Source organism: Limanda limanda, chromosome 6 (assembly GCF_963576545.1).
Source record: "Limanda limanda chromosome 6, fLimLim1.1, whole genome shotgun sequence".
NCBI classification, from domain to species: Eukaryota; Metazoa; Chordata; class Actinopteri; order Pleuronectiformes; family Pleuronectidae; genus Limanda; species Limanda limanda.
Window position 1 is genome coordinate 47,450 of NC_083641.1, and position 18,444 is coordinate 65,893.

The 18,444-nt window shown below is 39.4% G+C and overlaps 1 protein-coding gene across 1 annotated transcript; it reads right to left on the minus strand.

Moving 5' to 3' along the window:
• Positions 1 to 1,802: 1,802 nt before the first annotated feature.
• Positions 1,803 to 16,265, minus strand: kcnj13 (potassium inwardly rectifying channel subfamily J member 13). The gene is made up of 2 exons (XM_061073732.1): positions 15,749 to 16,265; positions 1,803 to 2,377 (listed from the first exon to the last, which is right to left on the minus strand). Exons 1-2 carry the CDS (start codon positions 16,263 to 16,265, stop codon positions 1,803 to 1,805), a joined length of 1,092 nt encoding a protein of 363 aa, XP_060929715.1.
• Positions 16,266 to 18,444: the final 2,179 nt, after the last annotated feature.

Below are 18,444 nucleotides of genomic sequence, written 5' to 3' on the forward strand. Positions count from 1 at the left end.
CACTGCCCAAGCCCCTAATCATACTGCATACAAGTCTGTGCCTGGAAAACGTTTACGAGTGTAATGAAGACATCTTGTGAATGTCCATTTTTGTAGAATGCTACACAGCAATGTTGATTTGCATTTTTTACAGTTGATCATAGGCAGACTTAGAGATGTAAATGGCTGATTTCAATTGTGATGTACAATTTTTGCTTGGTTTTTGCTATTTGCAGGCAATTATGAACTCCTCCTACAGAAAAAATCACAACAACATCAAATTGGTCCATGCAAATAAACACTATTGTTGCTGTATGGCCAAGCTCAGGTTTAACCTTTAGAAAAACAATACATACAGATAATGAATGCCATAGATTTTTTTTTATTATCTCGTTTGATAGTCATAACTGAAAAAGAATACACATAAATAAATCAAGGAATACACAATAATTACTTCCTTCAAATAGGTTGCTGTTTTACTTGTGGGACTTTCCAGCATAAAATGTTATTGGTATCAGAACCTCTCTAATCAGGAAATCTCAGTGTTACTCTACTACTCCTTAACATATTTATTTGATCACAATATAGAAGATTGTCAACAAGGTCAGAAATGTTTAAATGCACACAGGCATTCAAATTAAATTAATATTTTCCTTAAAGCAAAATGTTTGACCAGAGAAGAAGCTGGTAGATTCCCCTGACACATACAATCTTTCCTTATAAACAAAATGTGTTTATGTGATTTATCCCGCTTAATATACCCTATCTTTTATCTTTGTTTTGGTCTCCACCACCTTCTAAGGGAAATATTTTTCTCTCAAATATTACTCTAGGTTTACCAAAAACAGTCTAACCAGATGTGTTTACTTTGTTCTACTAAGTAGTGGATTCAGGGTTTTTAGAGCTTGTTTAAAAAATCAGAAACTGTGATGAAGGTTGATGGAGATCATGTAGCCTGAATCAAGAACCAAATGAGATGCAACAAAAGTGGTAAAATAAACACAATAATAATAATTTGTGACCCTCTGTGCGTCCATTTCTATGAATTTCTGATTCCATGCTAGAAATAACAATTTGATTGATTATTTATGATTAAATGTTGATTACAACTGCTGAATTTGAAATTGATTGTGCCATCCCCACCAAATCAAATATTTTCAAATATAGCCTGTCCTCACAATTTCACCTTACACAAAAATAGGAAATAATAAAAGACTATACCATTTTGATAACATTTAAAGAGAAGTGTTTTATTATGCCTTGGATTTTGTTTTTCTGTCCTCGCCATTGGTTTCATGAATTATAATAACACTATATGAGGCATAGTTCATAATGAAGTCATATTCTAACAAGCACCTACAGTAGCAGCAGGTCAAAGTTGAACCAGGATGTGGGTCTGTAAACTGTTAGAATGTTTTTCCTCAACCTGTCTGATGGTCGGACAATTCCTGTTACTTGCCCCTCTAGATGACTTTTAAGTGGTGTAACCATATCTTGAGTTATTAGCTTTTCACATGGTAAGAATGTTGTTATTCTAACAGACAGAACCAAATGGCAAAAATAATACCCATTTTGTAACAGTATTCAGGCGATCCAATCAACACAAATGATAGTACTGATGGGTGGGAAATCATGGGGTCATTATTACGTGTAGAATAAGGGCCTCCAGGTGAGGGAGTCCACTGTAGCACCCATGTCTGTTACGCATTTTAATATATAATGTTTAAACATAAATTCAGATCTATCAATTTAAATCAAGTAGTTTGAGACACTTCTACACGAATGCTTTGATCTGTCCCTATGAGCACTGTCCTTCAGCATCCTTACTCCGTCCTGTCGCTGCCATCTCCATTGATCTGCACAACACAATCCTTGTTAAAAGGCTCCTTTGAGTGGGCTGTATCAAAGTGTTGGGTGCTCACCATGTACCTCCCCCTAGCATCCATCCCCAATGCTGGGACAAAGCAACGGTCAAACTGGATTTCTTGGCGCAAGTAAGAGGTCCTCTTCTGACAGGAGTCACCAGTTCCCTCTTGCAAAGCTGACAGAAAGACCACCAACTCAAAGTTGTTTGATGTGCCCTCACACAGTGTGGGGTAAAGGGGGCTCTGGCGATTTAGGGGGTGGTAAAAGGTTAGTGGGAAGATAAAGAAGGGACAGGGCTGCTGCCCCATATGATCCAAGAGGAAGTCCAGAGAAGTCTGGTGGAGGGCCTGACCTTCATGCTCCTCGTAGAGCACAGCAGTCATCTTTACATCCACCAGAGGTTGCTGCAGTAGGTTGGTGGCTCGTAGCATGAGGCACATTTGGCCCTGGTGTTGGCCCACCACTGCCTGCGGGCTGAACTGGATGGCTCCAGCTCGCTTTTGGGGACGTGCAATCTTGGCTACAAATGCACCTGACAAAAGACAGTGAGACATCAATATATTATGTTAATGAGATGCTTTGACCTTGCCATTGTCTCATGCAACATAACAGTAAATTGCAGCAGAAGAAATAAGGAGGGATAAAACCACAAAATGTTTTATAAGGAAAAGAGACTGACCACCAAATCTAGCTAAATTTAATTCTATCAGTTCATATAAAGTTTTATAATTATTTGATGCGTTTGAAGTCATATGGAAAAGATCCACGTTATGGAAATTTCGTCCTAACATGACCTTTCTCACGTAACCTTTCTCTTTCAGCTACTTTCCAATTGAACTAATACCCTCTATGCAATTGTCAATGTGTTAATGAGTGTTTTTTAGCAAGATCATTATACTGTTACATAGTCCAGTTTTGGATTTACTGATTCGATTTTGCTGCAGTGATACTCTTTAAGCACAACAAAAGGGAGAAGAAGGGGAACAATTGTTCATTCCAAATAGCTCTTAATTGGTGTTCCTTCCCTTTCTATGACATCTAGCAAAACCACATGCTTCATCCAAGGTTGTTTCTCTCATTATATATGAGAGAAACGAATGACTTTGTTTCTCATCGATACACACAGTAAGCTGGGTCAATCCCATTGCAAAAGTTTCTTCTTTATAAAGATATCACAGACAATTTCATTGTTTCCATTATATTTTCAGATATCCACCACAACTTGTCTAAGAAGTGGGATTCGCAGATAATTGTGTATGTCCTGAAGAAACTTCTTTAACCTCATCCTACTTGAAATCTATGTGTTGAGACAGAGGACCTGAGACCCGGGCCAGACTCGCTGAGATCAATACATATACAATACAAATACATTTTATTATTATTTAATTTTCATGAAACATTCAGGGCTTGCTACGTTCAACACTTAATATAATTTTGGAATAAAAATTAGATGTCTCGATATGGTTGCAGGTTCATGGCCCAAAAACGGTTAAGAAGATTAAGAAGAAACTACAAAGAGTTTACTAAGACCACAATAAAGATGATAACTATTTGTAATAATAATATTGTGTGAAGTAAGACTCCAGTATAAAAATGTGCTAGATGCCCAAACTGAAACTCTTTCTCAACCAAAAAAGGAAAAATTCCTTCTTTAAAATAAAAACAAAATTATATTGAGTATTTACAAGATTTAAGTAATTTTAAACAACAGACAGAATGTGGTCATATTATATTGGGTATATAACAACATTAATTGCATTCTAGGAGTTTCTAAGGGGGTTTACTGGAGACTTGTCAAACACATAACTTGAAAAATATATATATATTTAGTAATTAATTATATGTTTATATTATTTATATAAGAATATGGTTTTCCAGGCAAGGAAGGTTTCAGTCTCAGGTGGCTAGAACAACTGCAACAGAAATTAGATGAAAAGGAGACAGAGACGGCGGGAAAGAAAAGCCACAAGAAGTTTTTTGCAGATTGGAAAGCATTTAATATGTAGCGCGAAATAGGGATAGATGACAACAGGCAGAAACAGCCAAATTAACAGCAGTGTCTCAGTGTTTAAATCAGGATGACCTCGACCAAGCCCTGCCAAGAAGGCTCTATCCGTCACTGCAGAGACTGGATGTGACTGTTGCTCCACCAACACCCTTCAACCCACCACAGGGTCTATAGACAGCTGTGGTGCTACAGCATGCCCTGCCATCTACATCCAGAATGCTATCATCAGCCACACCCTCATCAACATCAGTAACATCAGCAACTTTGCTGAAAAGCTATTAAAACAAAAACAAAAGGAGAAAATAGAAGACCAGCTGCACATGGCAACACTGACAATGTTTCACGGGCATGCTTAAAGGCATGGTCGTGGGAAAGATGGCTTCAGATTGGGCAGAGGATGAGGAAGACATGTGAACAACGATCCAGATGCATGTTTTAACTGTGGGAGAAAAGGACATTGGTCTATAGACTGTCCGAAGTAAAACATGACTCCAGGCAATGGGCGAGGATGAAGGAGGGTGACCAGGGTAGTCTGACTGGTAATTTCACTGACATACAAACACACACACTGACACACACACAGTAATTCAAGAATTATTATTATTATTTAAAGCAGAAAAAGAGAGAAGACCACACACCTTACACAGGCACATACACAAAATACACAGAGAAAGCTTTTTATAACATGACAGCACTCAGTCCAAAATAAAAATGTACCATTGCCTTGACATTCTGGTGCCAGCTATTCCGAATATAAGACAGAAACATTTTCAGAGAAACCCAAAATGAGTGGCAAATAGAATAATTTGTTGCGTCATGTCCAATTGTTAAAGATAGATTAACAATACCCTTATCTTTTCATTATAATATACAGGTAAAATTCAAAAACTCTATCCTGCTATCTGACTGTAAATAAATGTAAACACCTACTGGGATAAGTGTGAAATTGATTTCTGATTTGCCCTCACCTGACACCTTGACAGACATATGTATATGAATGGAAGCTCTGCATCAGTTGTGAATTTGTTAAATGCTTATTTCATTCAGAAAGCACTTAAGCCCACATTTCACACAAACACAACATACATGAGTGAAGACAGCTTACATTGCAATGTACAAGTGAGTGAAGGGAAAGTTGAGGAGTTTGAGAAAAAAATGGTTAAGGGAAGCTTGAAAACAGGCAAGCTGATGTTAAAATGCATGTTTGGACAAAGCACAGATTTTTTCAAAACCCAAAACCACAACAACTGCAAAACTGAAACTCTGTTTGATGATGTTGATTCATGGCCACACCTTTCTTTAGATGACAGAGACAAATGGCAAGATGGTTAAAAGGGTATTGAAGCTGAAATCTTGGAGCCTACTGCAGATCTATATGTTCAACATAATTCCTTGATGAAATGTTATGAAATGTTTGTGTATGCCGACAGGAAAGTCACACTCACAACAAATTAAGGTGTCTTTAACATATTTAACACATATTTGGCAGGGACAAGTGACATCACCCAACATCCACCTTACAGGAGGTTCATAGAACACTGTGGGCTCAAGTAAACATGGTGTTGGTCTAATCAAGAATATGAAACCGGTTGTGATCACTCCAAAATCAGACTTCTGGTCAGGTCAACCTTAATATCCTCTGAAACAAGAAACTATCAATGGTATAACACCTGTTTTTGAGGCCTTACTGTTCCTTGTGAAGATTGTCCTTTGCTCAATTCAGATGAATTGAGATTTGTCAAAGATTTCAAAACTGTAAATGATGCAATCCAAGATGGAGCTGAAATCATCATCACAGCTAAGGGCCAAGTAGAGTTGAGGCAATCCAAAACATTCCAAAGCTTCTAACAAAACCCTAGTTTTATTCCAAACTATACTGTACTCGCGGCACCCTTCAGCGCGATCGCACAAGGGCGAGGCTTAAAAGCACACAGGAAATTGACATGGACTCCAAAAACACCGACTTTCGGGCTACCAGACCCAAACAGACTATTTACATAGACTGTTGATGAAAAGAATGGTTGGACGACATCTGTTAAAGGAGCATGGAGGCAGACAATGCCCTGTCACCGGCTTAACAAAAACAAAACGGACCCAGTTGTAGCGGGTTTGTCTATGTATCTCAGAGCCGTGGCTGCTTCTGAAAAGGCTAGAGAAGAGACACAAGGAGACCGACCCACAGAGGATATTTGACAAAGAGAGGAGTCACAGACACGGACAGACCTAAGCAATGACCTGAAAGGATGCGTTGCTGTCAAACACATCCCTTCTGGGAGGCGTAACAGGGTCCTCAGTTCCCGGACCAGCAGGTTCAAGAACAGCTTCATCCCTGCGGCTGTCACTCTGCTGAACTCTGCACCACAGCGATAGCAGCCGCCCCCCCTACCCCCCCACACACACACCTTCTCCACTGACTATACTTCCCCCCTCCACCCTGGCTTGGACTGCCACACACCCTCCTCCAACCAATGAACATTTGAACATTTGTACTGACTGTTACTTTTTTTACGACTGTATTATCCCGCCTATAGTGTATTCATATTTATATATATTTATATTTTTATCCTGCTCATAGTGTATTCATCGTTCTTATATCATACAATTCCTCTTAATACTGTAATATTCCATGTATATTTCTTACTGTACAGATCTTTTTTATTTACATTTTCACTTTAATATGCACAAGACACTGCACTTTTACTGCCTTTTTTGCACTTCTGGTAAGATGCTAAACTGCATTTCTTTGTATAAGTACTTGTACTTTGACAATAAAGTTGAATCTAATCTCATCTAATCTAATAAACACTAACTGCAGGTAATATCCCAGGATGCAACCCCTGCATCTGAAACATTAACCCGGTGTTTGTTAACCTTAACAGAGGAGGTAGTGTAAAATCACACTCAAGCCACATGGAATACAACCTGCCTCACAGCAGTACAAGGGAGAGCAACTGACATCATGTATTTCAACAAAACAGAGTGCAGTCTCCGATGTCATCTGAGATGGATGACTACTCAACCATAAGGTGGTTAAGCTGGTCGCATACATCAAAATACACCACAGCATCATATGGTATTTGCAGAGGTATGAATCAGACATGTTAAGAGAGTACACAGCCTCTAGCTGGTAGCTTTAAGAGACAAGGACAATTTTTGGGTAACATCATCATGTTTAAAATATGAAGCATGTCAGAGACTTATTGATGGAAACACTGCCTGCATGTCAATTGATGTTAAACTCCAAGCTTCTTTCAAACCAAAGTTGTAAAGTCTCCTCCAGGTCTTGGTACAGTTCAGGGTCATTATCGGGTTTTTGCAGATTAATATTATGGGTTCTTACCACCTTTCCCGCGGTGGAGTGTCATATTTTGCAGATCATATTGATAATATCATTTAGGGCATCTAATCGTGCAGTGTAATGGAGTGGCTGAATGAAAAATGTGGACGCTAGTGAGCTGTGTTATTTCAGATTCTTATTCCCATTTTTGCTGTTTTAGCCCCTGGTATTGGTTTCAGCACTATACTTTTGAAGTGTACGTTGGTCAGTATGTGTAACTAACACCCAAAAATGCTGACAAACTGAAAAACACACCTGACTTGTTCCAGATTACTGATTAGAATCCTCCCTTCGACAACATGGACAATTAATTTGAAGACATTGTTGCATCGAGGATTTTAATACTGATGATGTATAAATTATTAAAATGTTTTTCATACTTTTAGCTTTGCTATGAATATCAGGGGGCTTTTCCGTACAAAAACAACTGTATCATATTTGAAAGTTTTAATTTAAACCATGTCTTTTCTTTTTTTATGACTCCATATGACATTGTTACATGATGTCACATTAAGAATGTTTGTTTTATTTGCTTTTCCGTTCTGTGTGATGAGTGTAATTAAATTGCAGAGACAGGGGTTTACACTCTGATGGTATTGAAGGGTTACATTTATATTCACTTTGCTTGCTAAGATTATAAGAATGCTGTGTGCTTAATTTATTTATTTATTAAGACAATCTTCATAATCTATTACAGGAAGGATTCACCTCAACACATTTTGGTTTTGAACTAATACTCAATGCAATTGTCAATGTGCATATAATACTGTTAAATTGTTCTGTTATTGATTTACTGTTTTGATTGTGATGCAGTGTTACCATTATGTACATTATGGAAACCTTTGATGAGTCACCATTGACAATCAAGTTTTTTTTTTAAGGAATTAAACATTGTGGTTTTTATCCCTGGTAGTCATGAGAAGTTTTCACAGGTGGTCAGTTCAGTTTGAGTAGTAAGTTTGAAAAGTATTTTTGCCTCATTTCCACCAACATGAAGTTATTTTTTTACCAGTAGGCCATGTCTTACATATGACCTCTGTTAATAGCTCCTTATACAATCTGACAACCCTGATAGTTCGGCCTACATGTGCAGCCATATCCTGACCACATTTGTTCTGAGCACAAAGGAGAGCCTCCAGAACTCAGTCTCCCAGGGTGCTTAAACTTCTCACCTAGGTCTAAAAACTGCCCCTGGACCCAAATTTCAACCATTATTGGTCACTCTGGGCCCCATGACCCATGACTTCATCAGGCCAATAAAAGCCCTGTTCCCTCTCTTTTTTTTCTCCCTCTCTCTCTCTTTCTACTCACTACTCCTGGAGGAGAGTTGTAGCTCTCCAGCTCACCCAGCCAGGGAAGCTTCCTCACTACCCAAGCTCTACCAACCTTCAAGCAGGCCAGCCTGGAGCATACTGCTAAAACTTTCCAAAAGGCAGCGACAAGAGAGTCTGCCTAAGAAATTCAGCACAAGAGCTGCATCGCACAGCAGAACCACAACAAAAGGAGCTACAAACTAGCAAGATGACTTCACTGGAACAGCACATCAAAATGTTTCCCCTTTTCATGGACAGGTAACACAACTGGGCTTAATAATTACACTAGGTTGTTCAATTCTATTCATGGGATGTTTATAAGTTTGATTTGTGTGGTTATGATATTTGGAAATAACTTATTTGAGAGCTAATTTTAGTTATGTTATGTGTTGGGCAATGTCTTTGTGCAAACCAAAGGCCTCCTTTCGGCCTACGTGTGTGGTCAAAGCTTGAAACAAACATGCCGCTTGTGCTGGAGCGAACTCAATCTCCCAAGATGCCACATTGTTCTGAGACAGTCAAGGAACTCAGTCTCCCAGGGGAAACAGGTTCCGTCTATTCTGGACATCTTCACACATAGGTGTTAAAAGCCACAAAAGTCAACTCCAATTGGTCAATCTGGCCCCATGACCTGGGGGTCACTGGGCCTATTTAAGAGCAGGCCTCCTCCAAATTCTCTCTTTCTCAAATCCCTCTGAGGGCGGAAGGCTGCTCCAGCCCTCTTTCCCTCTTTTCCATCAATCTCACCGAGGACAGCAGGCGGCCAGCCGTCTTTCCGGCAACTCCGAGGGAGGGGGGTCCAGGCTGCTCCAGCAACTCTTCTCTTCCCACCCAACAACCGGAGGTCAGAGGTGCAGTTTCCAACTCATCTCTTCAAGGAAACCTCCACGCATCTGAAGCTCCTACCAAACTCTTAGCAGCGACTTGGTGTCCTGCAGGTAAGAAATTCAACAAGGAAGAGCACCACAGCTCAACAGAACCGCGGGAGCAGAACCTTGCGACCAGCCGGAGACGGCACTCAAAGGACGAACGGCGAACTGCACAGCAACTTTCTCCCTTTCTGAGGACTGGTAACATACTGGGCTTAATTACTATACTAGACTAAGAAAGACTGTTTATTTTATTATGTGTGGTGTTGATAAGTTTGATATGTGCTGTGTTACTGTGGTTACAAGTAAAATGAAAGTTAAATGTTAGATACGCTCTTCACAGGATCTCTCTGACCCTTTCAGTTATCTGTTTAACATCCACACAGACACGCATATCTCCTCACCTCATTAGCTCAGACCCCCGTTAAATGTTGTAAAACCACTTTTGAGTCCCTCATTCACACACATACACATCTTTGTTAGTTAGTACGTTTTGTTAGTAATTTGTGTTTTATACTTTATTATGTTCATAATGAATGTTTTCTTTTAAAAATGTTTCTTCATTAATGTTGCATAAGTGAATTTTGCCAACCTCTACACTTTCAAGAACTCTATAAACCTTCACTGTTCATTATATAATCTTTAATAGTAAATATTGAGATTTCTAATTGAACTCAATCTAAATGAGACTGATCTTAATCGATAAATAGGCTATCTTTTCCCTTCTGTGAAGGGTGGTGCCCCGAGAGAACTTTGACAAACTAAAGTTATTTTAATTTTTTAAATATTAATGTTTTATATTTTATTTTTGATAACCAAATGTATTGAATGCCTAAAGACACACCATTTTATGGTATCACTCCTAACCATTATTGCACAACATATGTTATGTGCTATCTTTAATCAGCTTTGACCCTATCACCACCAGAACAACCTTCTTGATCCTCATCAGTCTGGTTTCAAGGCAGGCCTTGAAACTAAGAAAAAAAACTTCTGCTACACAAATAATTGCTGTTTTGTAGATGTATTGATTCATAGATTTTAAATGCAATGTGAAATGATAAAATAATAGATATATTGAAAATGTTTGGACCTGACCTCCAAAATTGTAAATCATAGACCATGTTTATATGTCTAAATATGTCAGACTAGAGTTCTGCCATCTTGCACTTTAGATGTAATTTCGAGCGAGAGTGAGCAATCAAGATTTTATGGCTTCAGAATTATGGAGTTGTCATGTTGTGCATCTTTATCCACAGTTTATGGTTTAAACAAAATTATAATAGATATTTAGAATGGAAACGTCTCCTTGTTGGAATTCCAAAAAACTCAGCCATATTTGAAGTGTGCCCCAGCTACACATTGTCTGGAGGCAAAAGTTTCAATGTGAAATATAAAACAGGTAACTCATGAAACCACATTATAAGAAATATGCTTTGCAAGTGCTGTCAAACGATTAAAATATTTAATCGCGATTAATCGCATTTATGTCATAGTTAACTCAAATTGAATCGCAATTAATCGCAAATTTTTATCTATTCTAAATGTCCCTACATTTATTTATTTTCCATAATTTTTTGTGGATTGGCTTGCTTTATGCAAATGTTTTATTTTACTGAAAAACAACATTGCCAAACAGGGCGGTACAAAATAAAATTATAAGTGCACATTTCAGGTAAACAAGGACTCATGCCTTAATATTCATTATTTTTCGAGTTTGCTGGGAACATAGCAGTCAGGCCTCTTATTTCAGAAACAATGAACCGTTAGATTACCAATAAAAGGGAAGCCTACTTCTTCTTTGCTTTCAGCCAGCTACTCAAACAGACAAGCAACAAAATTACAAACATACAAAATACACAGGCAAGTGTCGGCCTACTTTGAAATAAATTAAACACAGAACTTTGTAGGGCTATTTGAGTCCTCCCTATATCTGAGGAAAATGTAAGAAATAAGAAGTACCCTATTTTGAAATAAATGAAAAACATATAGCTGCAGCAAATAGCTTAAAAATATATATTTTATTTGGCGAAATATTAAAACAAAAAGCGAGAGCAGGTCAGACTGGAGGCGAACACAGATACTGAAGCTCGGTAGAAACCAACTGCTGCTTCTGCTCTGATCAAGAAGCTGAGGCGCTGATCTCTGAGCAGCTGAGACCAGAGAAACTCTGTGTTTTCACTGTTTGTATAGTTAAAAAGCAGCCGGTGAGTAACTGAGCGGCTGCTTCACGTGAACGAGCTCTGATCTCACGGTGTCTCTCTGAGTGAGTGAGCGGGGGCGGGGGGCAGAGCCCCCGGACGGGTGCGCTATCTAGGAGCACACACACACACACACACACACACACAGACACACACACACACTCGCCCGCTCCTGGTACTTCATGACGGCCTGAAACGATGATGTTTTAAAAAATTATTGTGACTTAGTCAACCACCAACATGCAAAAGCGTGTGTCACACGGCAAAAGCATGAGAGTTGACAGCTCTGCGTTAATCTTGCGAGAAAAAAATTGACGTCGTTAAAATGGGTTTGCGTTAACGCCGTTAATAACGCGTTTAACTGACAGCACTAAATAACACTTAACACTATTAGGGGTGATCATGAAGGCTCTGCTGGTTTCTGTCTCCTCTTCAACCAATGCTTCCCTGTTTGTTTTTTTAAGGTCTGCCCGCCTGAGGCAGGGTCAGAACGTGTTTATGTGCAGAGAAGGACTGCATTTATTAGGGCCCGAGCACCGAACGGTGGGAGGCCCTATTGAAATTGTAAGGATTATTATAATTATTATAATCACCCTCATGAATTGGCTTTTTGAACATGCTCACAAATATTACAAAGTTTGCATTAAATTAGAAAGTCGTGAAAATGTACGTAATCTGGAGTAATTTGAAATGGGTGTGGCCAAATGGCTCAACAGAGCCACCTGGAACGCAATCCCTAGGTTTCCCCTATTCTTCACCAAAATCGGAACACAGGTGTATCGTGACCAGTCATAAAAAAAGTCTCAAGGGGCATTCTGTATCTCGGACATATACTACCGTTCAAAAGTTTGGGGTCACCCAGACAATTTTGTGTTTTCCATGAAAACTCACACTTTTATTTATCAAATGAGTTGCAAAATGAATAGAAAATATAGTCAAGACATTGACAAGGTTAGAAATAATGATTTTTATTTTAAATATTAATTTTGTTCTTCTAACTTTGCTTTCGTCAAAGAATGCTGCTCCATTTGCAGCAATTACAGCATTGCAGACCTTTGGCATTCTAGCTGTTCATTTGTTGAGGTAATCTGCAGAAATTTCACCCCACGCTTCCTGAAGCACCTCCTTCAAATTGGATTGGCTTGATGGGCTCTTCTTGCATACCATACGGTCAGGCTGCTCCCACAGCGCAGTCACCATCTCCAGCACCAAAGCAGCCCCAGACCATCACATTACCTCCAACATGCTTGACAGATGGCATCACACTCTTCCAGCATCTTTTCACCTGTCCTGCGTCTCACAAATGTTTTTCTGTGTGATGCAAACACCTCAAACTGATTTGTCTGTCCATAACACTTTTTTCCAATCTTCCTCTGTCCAATGTCTGTGTTCTTTTTCCCATATCAATCTTTTCTTTTTATTGGCCAGTCTCAGATATGGCTTTTTCTTTGCCTACAATAGGAATAGCCTACATTTCCAAGAACAAGAATACACATGAATGTTCTCTTTTTCTGGCCATTTTGAGAGTATAAACAAACCCACAAATGTGATGCTCCAGATACTCAACTAGCTCAAAGGAAGGCCAGTTTTATAGCTTCTCTCATCAGCTAAACAGTTTTCAGCTGTGCTAACATAATTGCACAAGGCTTTTCAAGGGTTTTCTAATCATCCATTCTAAGGCGATTAGCAAACACGATGTACCATTAGAACACTGGAGTGATAGTTGCTGGAAATGGGCCTCTATACACCTATGTAGATATTTCATTAAAAACAGGACATTTCCACCTAGAATAGTGATTTACCACATTAACAATGTATAGAGTGTATTCTGATTAATTTATTGTTATCTCTATTGAAAAAAACTGTGCTTTTCTTTGAAAAATAAGGACATTTCTAAGTGACCCCAAACTTTTGAACAGTAGTGTACATCGTCCAATCAAGTCCAAACTAGACATGTAAGTAAAGAGTCCCGGCCTGATGACATGTACACAGAAATCATGACTTAAAATCACAGCGCCCCCTGGTGGCAACAGGAAATGTCTTGTTTTTTGCATGTCTTACACATGGATGTATTTCTCCTCATCCACTTTTCGCAACCATGTCAAACTGTGTCAAATGGGTCTCAAGACATTGATAATGTTGGCATAAGATTACTGGGACTTTTCGTCAAACGCCAAATGGCGTGGCATCAAAGTTCATCAACTCGCCACCACACACAAAAACGCTGTAACTTCCGTGTTCATGGGTCTATCTTCCTCAAACTACATTTGTGTGACAACACAAATATTGTGTGACATTTCCCCAAACCATGTAAAGATTGTGTTGCGACAAAGGTTTATCATTCGCCAAAGGACACATTGTTGTTATAACTCCAGTGTGCATAGTCCTATCACTACCAAACTTCTGTCACAGAGTCTAAGCCTGAACAGCTCAATGTGTCAATATTTCTTTGGTGTCATAGCGCCACCTACTGATTCGCCATGAAACAGGAAGTACTTTGTTATCCACTCTGCATTATCCAACCGGCTCCAAACACAGACCATTGATAACAATCCTGACCTGAACAGCTCAATATATTAATATTAGTTCAGGTTCATAGCGCCACCTACTGATCAGTGTGACAATTCAGTTGTTGTAACACTGTCCAATTGACAGAAAATTGCTCATGCTACATCAGAGCCCCTATTTGAACAGATGTATTAGTCTGTATGTAACAATAGTTTACTTACTAGTACTTTTCTAGTATTAATGGCCACTCAAAGCACTTTACACTCAAAGTTACATTCAGAGCTCTACAGAGTACATAATGTTGCAAGTACTTATATAGATTTTACTCAAGATGTTCAGGGCTTTTGCAGTGGGACACTGCTACTTTTACTGAAGTAAAAGATCGGAGTAAATCTTCACCTGGTGTTGGTTTGGATTAAGGTAAGTGAAGGTTTGGCTGAATTTATTGTCACAAAAGATGGGGGTTGGCCTAAGACTGATGGAAAGGGAAACAGACAAAATATGAATTACATTTAACACGACATATAACATAGTACGTAAAAATAACAACACCAACGTCAGAGATTGGCAGTATTCATATTACTTGTATTTGAAATACGTAATTCAATTACTTTTGAGTATTTTGTAATTTGTATTTGATAGAGCCGTTAAAAATGTAACGTAATGTGTAACAAAATACTTTAGAGTGGAGTAATTTTGTATTTAAAATACGCAAAATACTTTCTCCACAAATCAAAAAACAGTTAACGAGTTCACCCATTCTTCAAAATGCGCTGGCTACCACCACGATTGTCAGGAGAAAGGAGGCGAATCCACCAGCTTATGCTTCACTCAGCTGAAGATCTTGGCCTGGTAGCAGAGAGTGAAACGGCTTCCTCCAACCTCCAAGATGATGAGGAAGATGACTTATTTGTTTTCTCTGCTGAAGAAACTCAAGACCAGGAAGACAGGAGATCACAAGCAACAGCAAAGCTGAGTTAGAGACCCCTCGTTTTCTGGAGGACACAAGAAAAGACCTGCTTTCTCTTCAGCAGTACCCACTTATCAAGCTCCTTTTTGTTCGATTTAACACAACCCTCCCCTCTTCAGCTCTGGTTGAGAGACTGTTCTCGTTTGCAGGAATAATATTCCATCCGCACAGGAGGCTGTTAACACCAGAAATATTTGAAAAGTTAGTTGTTCTTAAAGGCAACTAAACTGGCTACACAGTAGTTGGGTCTCAAGAACCAAATGGAAGGATTATTATGTCATAAAGATGTCAGTGTGAAACTGTATGAGACACTTAACACTGTAATATAGAACTATGTGGCCTATCATGCCACTTGCCAATGTAAGAGAGAAATAAGTAGATAGTATAATAAGCATATTTTAAATACAAAATACAATACATGTACTTTGTATTTAAAATATAGGAAATACTTTTAAATACAAAATACATTTTCTGGCACCAGTATCTTGTATTTTCTTTTAATACATTTATTTGAGGGGTATTTTGTATGAAAATACATTTTGATGTATTTTTGCCCATCTCTGTCCGTAGTCAAATGAAATATCCAGAATTTTAATTTATTTTATTTTGGACAATATGATGATAGATTTAATTTTCTTGTGTCCAATACACAGTTATTAATCTGATTAAAGAGAAGATTTTAGTAGGAGAGGTGTACCTGTGATGAATGCTTCCAACATGAGCCCCAGCAGCATCTGAACAGCCAGCAATGCAATGGCACTGGGACAATCCCCACTGGGGAACATGGTGCCATAGCCAATGGTCAGTTGTGTCTCCAGGGAGAAGGAAAAGGCAGCGGTGAAGCTAGTAATGTGTTTTACACAAACTACATGGCCCTGGGGGGGGGCATCGTGATCTTTTACAGCCAGGTCTCCGTTGAGGTGGGCCAGTAGGTACCACAGACAGGCAAACAGCAGCCAGTGGGTGAGGAAGGAGGTGCAGAAGGCCAGCAGGACCCATCTCCACCGTAGACCCACCAACAGTCCCCACAAGTCCTGCAGAGCCAGCAGCCAGGCTGTGCCTGATGCCCTGCACCATGAACCGGAGGGACACCGTGGGGAACTTAGGGCACAGTGTCCATCTTTAGTGACCAAGCGCTGTTGAGGTGGAGAGGACAAGAGAGGAGAGGAGCAGGCTTTCCCAACCAAAACACTGCTGGTGGATTTGGTTGTCATGGTTGCAGGTGGATGTCAGGCAGGATAGGTCAAGGTGAAGATTATCCTGAAATTAAAAGATGAAAGACCACCAAACACATTTCACAAGCAGTTTGAGGCATACAGTAATCAGTAGTATCACGTCAATCTCTTAGTCAAGTGCAGGGGTATATCTCATATGTTGCAGCTGTGACTCAGGGGGGGAGAGTGGGTTGTTGATATACCAGAGGATCAGAGGTCTCTGCATGCAGAAGTGTCTTTGGGTAAGATACTGAACCCCAAATTGTCCCTGATGGCTGTGCCAGTGATGTATGATAGAGAATTGCAGAACATAGATGGACTGTATGAATGTGTGTTGGACTGGGTGGATGGGAAAGCTTTACTATAAAACTTTTGAGTGGTCGTCAATACTAGAAAAGCACTATATAACTATACACCATTTACCATGTCCCAGCCTAGCCTGGCCCAAATAATGAGAGCAGAGACCAAAACCTTTGACTATTGTGAACTGTTTCAGATGTTAACAGCTAGGTTGCTCAGAGTTTAGGGACCTTGGAGCACAATCCAGATTTTTTGATTATATGTGCAATCTGTTGCAATCTGCTTAAGTGTATTTTGGCATTCATACATTGTCATCTCAGGGGCAATTTGGGTCTCAGCATCCTGCCCAAAGACACTTAATAATGCAGAATGGAGGTGCTGGGGATTGAATCACCGCCTTCTTGTAAGTGGATTATTTTCTACATTCTGAGCTACAGGATGATTTTTTATGATCTCTAAATCTATAACCACTACTATTATCAGGCCAAAGTTAAATTCATCCATATCAGTTTATGATCAGATACCACTAGAGTTCCATTCAGCCTCAGCTGCACATGGAGTGGAGTTTAATGCTAAATTCAAAATATTAACGTGCTAACTAGCTAAACTAAGATGTTGCTTGTGGTAAAAATTACAACTGCAGCATGGTAGCATACTGATGTTAGCATTTATCTCCACTAACTGGTGTACTCCAGCCTCACAAAGGTGCTGTAGCATAGCAGAAGGCTCTTCGTGCTGTTTGATATGATGCATTAATGCATCCTACCAAAAGTATTAACATTTACCATTTTTGATGCACCAGGAAAATACCAGTTTTGGCAGACTATTAGCAGTGTTAGCAGAAGTGGCATGAAATGTGCCAAGCACATTATGTAAGAATTGGCACATAATCATAGTCAGTTCATAGTGGGCTATGAACTCAAGCTTTCAGTCCTCAACAATGTGAGTAACCAATTGTAGTATTCTGTCTGCTTACAAACTATTCTATCATACGTTAAAGTCTAGCTATGTTGACGATGAAGAGCTGATCTTCTAATAATGTGATTAATATTTGTGTAGGATAAGAAGTAATGCATGTCTCCCTGATCTAATAGGTCACTGGCCTTCAAGTCTACGTTAAATTAAAGTTTAGATTTTGTCAAATCAATGTTGGGACCTCTTATTTGTGAACTATAGTTGGGCCTAGATGTGTAGCCAAAGCCGGCAACGACATGTCTCCTTTGTTCTGAAGACAAAGGAGAGCCTCCAGAACTCAGTCTCCCAGGGTGCTTCATCTTCAAGCCTAGTTGTTCAAATTGCCCCTGGACACAACTTTCAGACACTGTTGGTCACTCTAGGCCCCATGACCTATGAGATTATCAGCCAACTATGAGTCGGGTTCCCTCTCTCCTCTCTTTTTTTTCCCTACTCACTTCTCCTGAAGGAGAGGTGCAGCCTTCCAGCTCACCCAGCCAGGGAAACGTCCTCCCTACCCAAGCTCTACCGACCTTAAAGCAGGCCTGACTGGAGCAGACTGCTTAAACCTTCCCAAAGGCAGCGGCGCGAGAGCCTGCCTAAGAACTACAGCACAAACTGCTTCGACAACGTCTTTCCAGCAGAACCACAACAACAGAATCCACAAACCAGCAAGACCACTTCACTGGATTTCAAACAGCACATAAAAAGGACCTTTCCCCCTTTTCATGGACGGGCAAAACAACTGGGCTTAATAATTACACTAGGCTAAGCAAAAACTGTTCAATTCTATGTTTATAAGTTTGATTTGTGTTACTGTGATATTTTGGAAATAAGTTATTTGAAAGAGAAATGTGTTAAAGAACATTCATTAACATTAAACATTCATTAATGTTGCATGTGTGAGTTTTGCCAACCTCTACAC

What these genes read in the sequence shown, in the direction of transcription:
- kcnj13 (XM_061073732.1), bottom strand. Translation starts at nt 16,265, where the DNA reads ATGACAACCAAATCCACCAGCAGTGTTTTGGTTGGGAAAGCCTGCTCC. An exon ending in GTTGGAAGCATTCATCACAG is followed by an intron (nt 2,378 to 15,748) that starts GTACACCTCTCC and finishes GTCTTTTGTCAG; the next exon opens with GTGCATTTGTAGCCAAGATT.